Genomic DNA, 12,053 nt, shown 5'->3' on the forward strand with positions numbered 1-12,053 from the left:
ATGCAAGCGAGGTCTGAGAATGTGCTATTTGGTAAGACAGGGGATTGGGATTTGGAGGAGGATGATGTTATCTTTTGGGATGAGGAACCTATGCCTTTTATTGCTTTTTCTAATAGAGTTCATGAACGGCTGGCGCATCCATGGGAACACTCCATGGTGGTTAAGATTTTAGGGCGGAACTTGGGGTATCGCGTGTTGTTGACTCGTTTGAAGTCGATCTGGAGTGCCACTAAGGGTTTTACTGTGGTGGATCTTGCTCAGGATTATTATTTGGTCCGGTTTTCTAATGAGAGAGACGTGGAGTACGCTCTTACGAAGGGTCCGTGGACAGTCATCGGTCAATGTTTAATCGTCCAGCAATGGTCACCGTCTTTTGATGTTGCATCTAATAAGATTGAGAAGATAGTGGCCTGGATCCGTCTTGCGGAGATGAATATACACTTCTATCATAAGAACATCATTAGACGCTTGGGAGAAATTGTTGGCCCTGTGGTAAAGATCGATCATAAGACGGTGGAAGCGCAACGAGGGAAGTTCGCTCGGATCGCGGTTGAGATTGATCTTACTAAACCATTAATTTCTCAATTTAACTTGGAGGGTAGAATTCAACGGGTGGAGTACGAGTATTTACCTACAATCTGCTTTGACTATGGTAAGGTAGGTCATTACAAAGATGCTTGTCCGGATAGTGCTAAAGTTGTTCCTCCTAAGCAAGTACTTCCAGTCCCTCACATGGTAGCGGAAACACAGGCAGCTGTTGAGACGGAGTTGGCTGGTCGGAGTGAGACAAAATTTGGGTCGTGGATGGTGGTGGTTCGAAAACCTCGGGCTAGGAAGCTCAATGCAAAAGGTATCCCAAAAAATATGGTAACAGGGCACCAACGCCCTATTTTTCAGGATTCTCGTTTTGGAATTCTAGATTCTGTTAACGAGGAGGAGTCTATCCCTGATTCCACGGCAAAAGCAGTAAGCCCTAACCATGATGAAGTCATGCCCGCTTCGACGTCATTGTCGTTTCGAACTAAACATCCCAAAAAGAAAAACCATAGCCATCCTTATAGGAAAATCCCCACCCGATTGGACTCTTCACCATTGTTTCTAGAAAATCCCATTTCTAATGAAGGAAAAATCAACACCAATATCCAGATTTGGTCCAGAAGCTCTATCCCTACGTCCAGCCCTAATAATAGCCCCATTGCCATGCAAGGCATGCTTGCTCAAACTGGAAACCTGAGTGCCAACCCCAACGGTGTCCCTACTCTTATGCATGGCATGCATGAAAATTTTAATGACCACAACACTACTTTCCCACATGATCCACATGCCAACCAATCTCCCATGCTAGACATGCATGTTATTTCTAGCTCCAGAAATCCCATGCACGTCCCCACATCCTTAAACCCCCTTCATCATAGTGTTGTGTCCTTTCCTAAAATTCCTAAGCCTCCTAATCTAGATAAAGCCCCTTCCTCATCTAGAACTACCCGAGATATTTCCCTGGCGGAGGGGCATGATAATTATCTAGATGGGGACCCGTCTGATAACTTTGTTTTTTAGGGCGAAAACCATTGCAGGGAGCTGGATGGGGATCAAAGCTTTCATAGTGCAAATGGAAAAGAGGCGTCTGTTTCTGATGAGGATGATTCGGTTGTAGCTGAGTCGGCCATGGATATAGGAGCTAAGTTAGTGGGGTTGTCTCAGTGAAGACCCTTCTCCCTTAAATTTATCTTTTATGTGTAGACAAATCATGTTTTGGAATACCCAGGGTGCCGCGTCACCTTTATTTCGCCGTACCTTTTCTATGATGGTGAAGAATTATCAGCCCTCTATGATTGTCTTGTTGGAACCTCGAATTAGTGGCCTAAAAGCTGATGCTTTTATTAAAAAAAGTGGGTTCGATAAGTCTCATCGTGTGGAGGCTGAAGGTTTTTCAGGTGGTATTTGGATCTTGTGGAAGGATATCTTCGATGTAGAGATTATTCGGAATCATACTCAATTTATTCACCTACGGGTTTCACAGAATAACCAGCTGATTTCTTGGATTACTGCTATTTACGGCAGCCCCATCACTAGTATCCGAAAATCCCTTTGGAGCGCTTTGGAGCTATTGGCCTCGTCGGTTCAAGGCCCCTGGCTTTTGGGGGGAGATTTCAATACCATTTTGTATGACTCTGAAAAGAAAGGGGGTTCTCCGACTGGGTTGGGAGCTTGTAGGTTGTTTCAAGCTTGGTTCCACTCTCGGGGAATGCATGATCTGCACTTCCATGGGCCGCGGTTCACGTGGTCAAGAGGTACTCTCTTCAAACGCTTGGATAGAGTTATTTGTAATAATGATTGGGTTCAGCGTTTTGCAGATTACACTGTCCTTCATTTACCAAAATTATCTTCGGACCATCGTCCCATTCTGGTTAAGTGTGAGACTCGTGCTTCTAACATCTCCCATGACCGTCCTTTTTGTTTTCAAGCTGCATGGCTTACGGATAATAAGTTTAGTCAGTTTGTTAAGGAAGCTTGGAATAAGGAGCTTACTTACAATGATGCTGCTAAAAGCTTCACGCTCAGTGCCTTGGAGTGGAATAGGCTCGTGTTTGGAAATATTTTCTAGAGGAAGAAAAGGTTGTTGGCTAGGTTGGGAGGTATTCAGCGGGCCTTAGAGGATTACTATTCCCACGGGCTGATTGATCTTGAAAAACAACTTAGAGTTGAGCTGGAGGAGGTTTTGAGTCAGGAGGAAATTATTTGGCTTCAAAAATCTCGCCAAGACTGGTTGTGTCTTGGGGACCGCAATACCACATATTTTCATAAAAAAACTGCGTCTAAAAGGCGTCGTAATAACATTGCTGCTGTTCAAGATGACTCGGGAGGTTGGATCTATGAAAAGGAGAATATTAAAGAATATGCTATTCAGTACTTCTCATCACTCTACAATTGCGAGCATCGGGATTTTCGGCCGTACCCTCATCCGAGTTGCTTCCCTGTTATTGAGGATGCCTTACTTTTAATGCTTCGGAATCCAGTTGAAGACGAGGAGATAAAAAACACTGTCTTTGGCATGCATCCTCTGAAAGCCCCCGGTCCCGATGGTTTCCACGCCATTTTTTATCACTCTCAATGGGCCACGGTTGGTCCCTCATTCTGTAAGCTAGTTCAGGATGTCTTCAAGCATAAGTGTATTACTGGTGAGTTGAATTCCACTCTTTTGGTCCTTATTCCGAAGGTTGAGAACCCTACTTCTTTAAAGATGTATCGCCCTATTTCCCTGTGCAATGTGGCTTACAAAACCATTACGAAAGTCATTGCTAATAGACTCCAGACGATTTTACCTCAGTTGATTGGTTCTCATCAAACCAGTTTTGTTCCGGGAAGGCAAATTACTGAAAACATAGTGATAGCTCAAGAGGTAGTGCACTCTATGCGTAGAAAGTCTGGCAATAGAGGGTTTATGGCCATAAAGGTTGACTTAGAGAAGGCCTATGATAGACTTTGTTGGGATTTTATCAATGAAACTCTTTGTGAAGCTCATATTCCGCCGGACCTTATTCAAGTGATTATGGCTTGTATAACATCTGCCTCTATGCGGGTTCTCTGGAATGGGGAGAATACAGAGTCTTTTAAACCTTCTAGAGGGGTCCGTCAGGGAGATCGTTTATCCCCTTATCTCTTTGTGCTTTGTATTGAAAGACTCAGTCATGGGATCCTTAATGCTGTTGCCGCGAGGAAATGGCGTCCTATCACTCTATCGCGAAATGGGGTCCCTTTGTCCCACCTCTTTTTTGCTGACGATCTTCTTTTGTTTGCTGAAGCCTCTGCTGAGCAGGCTAGTGTTATTTCGTCTGTGTTGGACTCCTTCTGTTACAGTTCTAGTTCGAAGGTTAATAAGTCCAAAACATTAATACACTTCTCCAAGAATGTAGGTGATCGCGAGGCTAGTGCTATTTCGGGGATGCTTGGGTATTCGGTTTCTAACGACCTTGGAAAGTATCTGGGAGTTCCTCTGCATCACTCTAGAGTTTCCAGTGGTATGTATCAGTCAGTCCTTCAAGCTATCCCCATCTATGTGATGCAAACAGTTAAGCTCCCCAGTGGAGTGCGTGATAGAATTGACAAAGCTTGTAGAGGCTTTATTTGGAGTGGTGTCTCTCCGCAGCAGAAGCTCAGTATGGTGAGTTGGCGGAATGTTTGCAAGCCCAAATCTATTGGTGGCCTTGGTTTTAAATCGTTATCTATGATGAATAAGGCATTGCATATGAAACTGGCTTGGGGTTTTATTTCCTCTCCCGAGAGTCTTTGGGTTACAGTCTTGAGAACAAAGTATGGGGTTGCTAATGACACCCTTCCCGAAACTTTGCACACTCGCTATGGTTCTCATCTTTGGAAGTTTATTGGCACAGTTTGGAGTGAAGTTCTTGCTAGCCGAAGGTGGTGTTTAGGCAATGGTGAGTCTGTTCGGTTTTGGTGGGACCTTTGGGTTACGAAAGATATGCCGTTGGCAGCCTATGCCATGGATACTATTCCTGTTAATATCCTTGATTGTAAGGTGTCGGTTTTTATAAAGAATGATAGTTCTTGGTGGTGGGATCAATTCGAGCATTTACTTCCCAATAACATCATTCTTCAGATTGCAGCTGTGCTTCCTCCTTCCCCCATGCATGGTACGGACACCTGTTTTTGGGCTCACTCTAGTACGAGGTTATTCACTACTAAATCGGCTTATTTAATGCTCGCTGGATCAAGTTCGGTTATTGAGGATTACCGCTGGAGGTCTGTTTGGAGGTGGAAAGGTCTCCAAAGTGTGCGTATCTTTCTTTGGCTAGCTTTACAGGACCGTTTGAAGACCAAAACTGAATTGGCTCGGCGTCATATTCCCATTTCAGAGGCTTGTGATCGTTGTGGAGCTTCAGTCGAGGATACTCTCCATGTTCTCCCTAATTGTATGGCCGCCAGGACTTTTTGGCTCAAAACTGTCCCTTTGGAGAAGCGGCAATCTTTCTTTAACTCCAATCTCTCAACTTGGTTATGTGGGAATGTGGAGGACGTGAGTAGAAGTCAGAATATCTCCAACTGGTCGGTTTCTTTGGTATTGGAGTTTGGAGGATTTGGTTTTGGCGGAACCAATTTGTTTTTAACAAGGCTTTTATGGATCCTACGGCTTTATTAGTGGATGTTTCCCTGCGTACTGAGGAGATGAGCAAGATTCACAACCATTGTTTGGTCACGAGAAGGTTAAAGATTGAGAAGTGGATTCGGTGGCACCCTCCCGATTGGCCTTGGTGTACTTTGAATACTGATGGGGCTCATAAGGCCAATGGTGTTTCTACTGCTGGTGGCTTGATTCGCGATTATTCGGGAATTTAAAGTGGAATTCCTAAGTTTTTAATGATGTATTTTGTGCAAAGAGATTCCAAGTAACCAATTTGTTGTGAATTTTTGAAGTTGGAAAAGTAGTGCTGGAAATTTTTTATTTTTAGCAGCATGTCTGACTTCATTGATTTTTCTAACTATCCAAATGATCTTTGAAAATTTGAATTTTTTTTAAGTCCTTATCATGTCTACTTATTGTATATGTAATTTCATAATTTTTGGTTCAGTATAAAAATGATTAAAAATCGTTACATTGGGCTGCTGCAATTCTGGAGACTGCTTTCCAGAATTGCAATGCCTAATGGTAAAATTATTTTAGTCTATTAAAAGGTTTGAAAATGACCTATATGAATATAATATAATCTTATGAGTCCTGTATCATTTAAAGTTTATTTGATTAATTTTTGTTGAGTTGACATTAAGTTATGGATTTTTGAAGTGCAAAATACAAACCTTAAAGTTTCTAAACAGGTTTGTTGGCCTCTTGATATAAGTTCGTTTAAAATAGCTTTACAACTTCAAAAATTCTAGAAAGTTGATATATTGTTTGTTGATGTTTCTACTGTTATAAAATCAATCGATCTAATTTTTATGAGTTTTATTAAATATTTTACAAATTTTCTAATTCAGCGACCTCTTTTTTTATCACGGTTGGACAATGTGGATATGAGCATGTAAAATTCTTTTCACATTATGTTTCTGACTTTTATTCTTTTTTTTTTTTGAATTTTCATATGAAATGCTACACCTGTTTATGGTTTCTTTTCTTAATTGTTATGATTTTCGGACATATGATTAGCTTAGTAAAAATCAGCTTATATAGGATGGCTAGGTTTAGACTAGCTTTGATGGTTTAGTGCTTATGATTAGGCTTGATTATGTTGGATTTATGTCGAGGCCAAAATGAGTAATAATATTGATAATAATGTGTCTTGATGTTTTAGGATGAGGATAAGCTTGTGGTTGAGGTTACTGTTCTTTTTATTGCTGAGTATCGAGGTAAGTAGATTCATGAATATGACATGTATTTCACTATTAAATTACTTTAATTTAAGGTATGTACTATGTCGAATGAAAAGTATATAAAACTGATTTTTACAATATTTTGTTAAGTAAAATCATTTCTTTAAAATTATTTATAACAAAACTTTATTTATTAAAAACATGTTTTATAAATTGTCTTTAAAATGAAGACTTTTATTAAATTGTTTTAAGTCAAATACTTTGAAATAATTATCAATTATTTAAATGTAATTTAAAGAAGCTTATAAATGATTAAAAGTTCAAGGATAATTTTAAATGTTTTGGCTCATTTTCCATAATAATGTTATGTTTTGTTATATTATGCTATGCTATGGAAAGCTAGCCAGATTTTGTGCACATACGATGATAATGTTAAGGATTCTGGAGGGATCACCGAGTCTACAGGAGATACAATGTGACATGAGCTAATTACGTTTTATGTGTTTAAAATGCTATTATTATTTTTAAAGGATTAAAATGACTTTATGATGTTTTGATTTATATGTGTTAAATGATGATTTACAAAGGTAATTTCCCTTATTACTGTGTATATCTAAGAAATTCAATCAATTATATTTTAATAATTTTTAGTACTATACATGAATTTACTTACCGAGTTGACGGCTCACCCCTCATTACAATATTTTTGTAAATAGAGTTAGATGATATGAGCTTATGGTCTTAGAAGGAAGAATAAGAGCTTGGTTTCTTTTAAGGAATAATGCTACGTTAATAAGTTACGAATATTTTAGTTTCCTTTGGGATGATACTTATTTAAGGATATGTTATTTCATTATTTATTTTCTTTTGGAGGTTTATAACATTTATAGTTTAGATATTATTTTGAAGGTTTTAGAAGTGAGAATGATGAAATGTAGTTTCCCTTTAATTTCACCGTAATACCTTGTTAGTAGAATTGGGATGTTACATTTGCGTCATGACCCAACCCAGAACTGGCGAGATATTGTCTGCTTTGGATCTTAACAAAACCCTCACAGTTTTGTTTCTGGGCCGTCCATATGTCCTAAAACACATCTTGCCAATTAAGATGTGGATCACTCCTTATAAACCCAGTATCTCTCTCGTGTTTTGTAGATGTGAGTTTGCCTAAGGTATTACAGCTGTAATTCTATGCCTACTATTACTATGCCTAATCACTCCTAATTTTAACAATTCTGCTATTTGAATACTAAATTCTCCCATGTCTTGTGGACTATAGTCTCCTTTAGCTATTTTAATATGTAAATTTTTTTATGTCCAAATGAGCTTTAAATTTATTTCTATCCCAATATTTGATTGGATCTTCCCTTAAGACTTGTGTAGTTTCTGCTAATCAAATTATTTCTTCTAAATTCTGTTTTTTATTTTTTTAAAAAAAAATCTAGTTCTTTTTATCTGTATATCTATATTTTTTAATATAAAATTAAGATCGCAAAAATCTTCTAAATCTAAATCATAAAAATCTATTTCTTTATTGATGTATGGTCTTTCTAAATCACCTAAGAAATTATCTACATGTTGTTTACAAGTTTCTATTATTAGATCATACTGAAAAATGAAATAATTGCAGATTTCTATTTCTAAATCATGTCACCACAGTCTGCATGTAACTCTGAGTGAACATGTTGATGTCATGAAAAATGAGAAAGATAAAAATCAGTTCGGGAAACAATTGCTCTTTTAAAAAATGTAACATAATTACAATTGATTAATATACCACCTTTACTACTACATACAAAATTTAATCCTAGAATGAATTCATATTTGTAATTTATTCAACTAACCCCATACTTGCAGTAAGGGATGATATTCATCGAATGCATTTTCTACTGTGTAGAAACTCATTTGTGCATCTTTAATACATTTATCATACCTTAATTTAGCTCTATTCATTTGTTCAGTAAATATCGGTTGTGATAATGCTTGCAAATAATCTGTTGAAACTAAATTAATATCTATATGAGGCTTGCTACTTCTTGTATCTATCATGGTTAATAATTCTATGGTATTACCATTTCTAAATTTAATCTTACTAATAATACTAAATAAGGAATTTGTCCAAATCTTAGAATGTTAATCTAGACATTCGTCCAAATCTTCCTACTTTGTTTCAATAATTGTTTATTCTTTTGCCTATTTTGGTTCGGTTCTAATTCAAAGATTTTCTGTCTAAAATCAAAGTATTGTTTTTCTAACTGAAATTTTAATCTTTCTATTTCTAATTTTAATCTCTCGATTAATTTCTAAATTCTAGGTTTCTATAGTTTGCTTAGATTGTTGTATTTCTACAGGCTAATTTTTATAGGTTTTAATTAAACAAAATTTGCAGACTTCTATCTTACAATTTTTCCATTTATATCTAAGTTCTATATTGGGAAAAAGTTTACATATATGAATCTAACATTATTAGATCCCTTTTTATGTACAAATCCATATTAACATTCTATTTTTCCATCTAGTTGTTCTAGGTGTAATCCTTATAGATCTATATTCATAAAACTATAATCTTTATCATAAGAATCGATAGATTGTTCAGAACTAGATTCTAAATTTAAATGTGTTAGTTTTAAAATTTCATAATCGCTAATTATACTACAGGCTTCACTATCATCACTACTTATACTTATTACATGATCTTCTAAGTTATGTATTAGATTTACTCGTTCCTCGAAATAGTCATTTCTTTTGTTGGGACAAGCATTGATAAGATGTTTTGGATCTCCATAAATGAAACAAGTACATTTATTCTTGCTAGGCTTCTTAACATATCTATCACTCTTTTTTTCATTTCTTATATGTTCGACTTTTCCTAAGAAATTTTCTTTTATTACCGTATTATAGGGCTTAAAATATTTTTTTATACTTTTTCTTTCAGTACTTTTGGTCTCTATATTATTGTGGAGTATAAATAATCTTTTTAAAGAACTCATAAGACTACTTTTTGAGAGTCTTTTGAATATTGGCTTGTACATTTTTTTCTCTAACCATACTATAAGAGAATACTATTCTTGGTCCTATTTATAAACCTTTCTTAAATTTTTTACTCTTCCAATAGTTTTCTATTTCTCTTTCTAAAATTCATGGTAACTTTCTAAAATATTTATAGTAACTTTCTAAAGTATTTATCTCTTATTTTTTCATCAAATAACTTACCATTTTTGCTGGCCGTTAATGCATAATTATTGCTGAATTCCCTAAGGTATTTCCAACTTGAAAATTGAATTTGGTCGAGGTCTCCTAAAGTTATATCTTGTATTTGCCTCTAGTGGGATCGACTTCTATACATATTTCTCTAATAAGGCTTGTAAAATTATATGGGTTATTTCCTAATACTTTGGTCTCTGAGACTTTTTTAGCAAAATCTTTGTTATAAGTATTGTACCAATTTCCTATTGTTTCTCTTAATAAAGTCTCTAAAAGTTCTCACATATCATCACTATGAGTTCGGTTTTGTCAAGCTCTAACTGCATTTGTTTCCCACCTATCTATGACTTTTGGCCATACTTGTGGATCCCACACTACTAAATTTGATATGCTACCAGAATAACTTGGTTTTGGCAATGTTCTAATCTCATCTAGAAGTTGTCATCTGCTATAAGTTTTATAATCTTTATTATTACTACTGCTATAATTTCCTTAAGTTATAGGATATCTACCTCCTAGGTTACATGTCGTATCTCTTGGTACTGATTGGCTAAAATTGATTCTAGCATGTTTGGGTGGATTAGTAATGCTGTCACTTGCTTCTTCCATAACATCATCTATTTTGATGGATTCTTATGTTTTAAATATCATATTGGCTTTTATCTTTCCTTCTATTATATCATCTATATATTAAGTATTATATTCTCTTTCTAGAGCTTCTGCTGCCTGATCATGACTCGTTAACATCATTAGTTCATCATATCTAAAATTGACAATTTAATTCATTTCTTTCCATATAAATTCTTCTTTTATAGTCATTAAAGTACTTTCTATTTTTTGTAGATCATCATCCTGACTCCTGGTTGTGCCTGCTTGGTAATTATAATTCCCATATAAATTACATTATATTTTGGTACTAACATTGGCTTTTCTATAAATTTATCTAATTTCCAATCTAGTCCTGCATCAGTTTCTGCTGAGAAACTTTTTGCCCGAATAACCTTAATTCTTTTAGTTCCTAGAATGTTTATTGTCTTATTATTATCTAATTTGTATTTAGTTGTGCTATTTTCATTAAATCTTCCTATAAATCCTGTGCAAAATTAATAAATTATCTTCATTTCTTTTCATATGGCAGCCTCCAGTTTTTATTCCTTTTCTTTAATCATGTAAAAAGTGTTAGCTTTTACTAAATAGTCAAGGGTAAAACATACACTTCCTCCCTTATTATTCATGTCTAGTTCTATACTTCCTAAAAGTCCTTGTTCTATATTTGTAAATCGATTGTCATAAAGACAAACTAAGGCTTTGCACCTACATTCTCTCTATGTAATCCTTTTACTCCGATTATAACTAATCCTAAATGGGCCTATTGGAGGTCATTATTACTAATCTGATTATAAGAATGCTTATCTATCAAATCTAATTTTATCATTTGATCCTCATGTGTACATGACACATATATTTCGTTATAATGTTAATATAGTAAAGATTTGCTAAATAAAATTTTCTTTTTATATATTATGTTTAGATCTAATTTATTTGCTCGTCTAAATCCATAAGACTTTCTATTTTAATATCCTCATCTTTTTTTTCTTTTACTGAATATTCTTTTTAAATAATTACCTTCCAATTTACTACCACTAATTATCTGCTTGCCTTTATCGATTAATAATAATATCTATAGCTCTTAGTTTTTATAAGTTGAAGGCTTCCTATATCAGTGTTGATTTTAATTTTTTCAAATCTTCCTATCAATCTTCTAATTTTAAAGCATGCGTTACTTCTGAACTCTTAGTATTGTGTAATTGCTTTAATTTTAATTGTCCTTCCTCTAATCTTGAGATTTTATCAAATTCTACTATATTTTGATCTTTTATAAAATTTAATTTTTCTTCTAGATATTTTAGAACTTCTCTATGTTCTCTTAAAGTATCTATGACTATTTTAAAATTCTTATTAATCTTATCAAATTTTTATTTCAAATTTCTACCTAAATTAACTATCAAATCTACTAAACTATTTAACGGAGAAATTTTTGTATGTTGATTGTGTCTAAAATTGCCATCTATGTTACAATATCTATCTAAAGTCGTCTTCTTACTATGATAAGTGCTAAGTTCTAAATCTAAATATTCTATTTTCTTCATAAACTATTAGACCTTCTAATTAGAATTAACTAATTAAACCATGCTCTAATACCAGTTCGTCCGCTTATCTTTTAGCTTAATACTAATGCAGGAGTGTAAATGACTAATTTGTAAACAATTAAAAACTTTAGTAGTGTAACTATTATGAAACTCACCGTTCGGTACTTAATGATGTTCTCTTTGTGGTGAGAACATCGTTTTCAGTATTAAAATAGAAAGTGAAGTTTATTTTTCTCAATAGGAGCAGAGGTGAATGCGAAGAACTCGAGCAAGGAATAAGCATTAGAGCATCTTCAAAGCTCACGAAGCTCAAAGCCGAAAGAATTCAAGCATGCAACAAGTCACTTAAGATATTCAAGTTATTAAACACAGCAT

General features: G+C 35.0%; 1 protein-coding gene across 1 annotated transcript; it reads left to right on the forward strand.

Moving 5' to 3' along the window:
* LOC112099701 lies at positions 1-1,557 on the forward strand. Its single transcript, XM_024187143.1, has one exon. It carries the CDS (start codon positions 1-3, stop codon positions 1,555-1,557), a length of 1,557 nt encoding a protein of 518 aa, XP_024042911.1.
* The last annotated feature ends 10,496 nt before the right edge of the window (positions 1,558-12,053 follow it).

This window comes from Citrus clementina, unplaced genomic scaffold, assembly GCF_000493195.1.
Source record: "Citrus clementina cultivar Clemenules unplaced genomic scaffold, Citrus_clementina_v1.0 scaffold_3, whole genome shotgun sequence".
In the NCBI taxonomy this organism is placed as follows: domain Eukaryota; kingdom Viridiplantae; phylum Streptophyta; class Magnoliopsida; order Sapindales; family Rutaceae; genus Citrus; species Citrus x clementina.

Bases quoted from the DNA above. Each gene is read 5' to 3' on its own strand.
- LOC112099701 (XM_024187143.1), top strand. From the start codon at position 1: ATGCAAGCGAGGTCTGAGAATGTGCTATTTGGTAAGACAGGGGATTGG.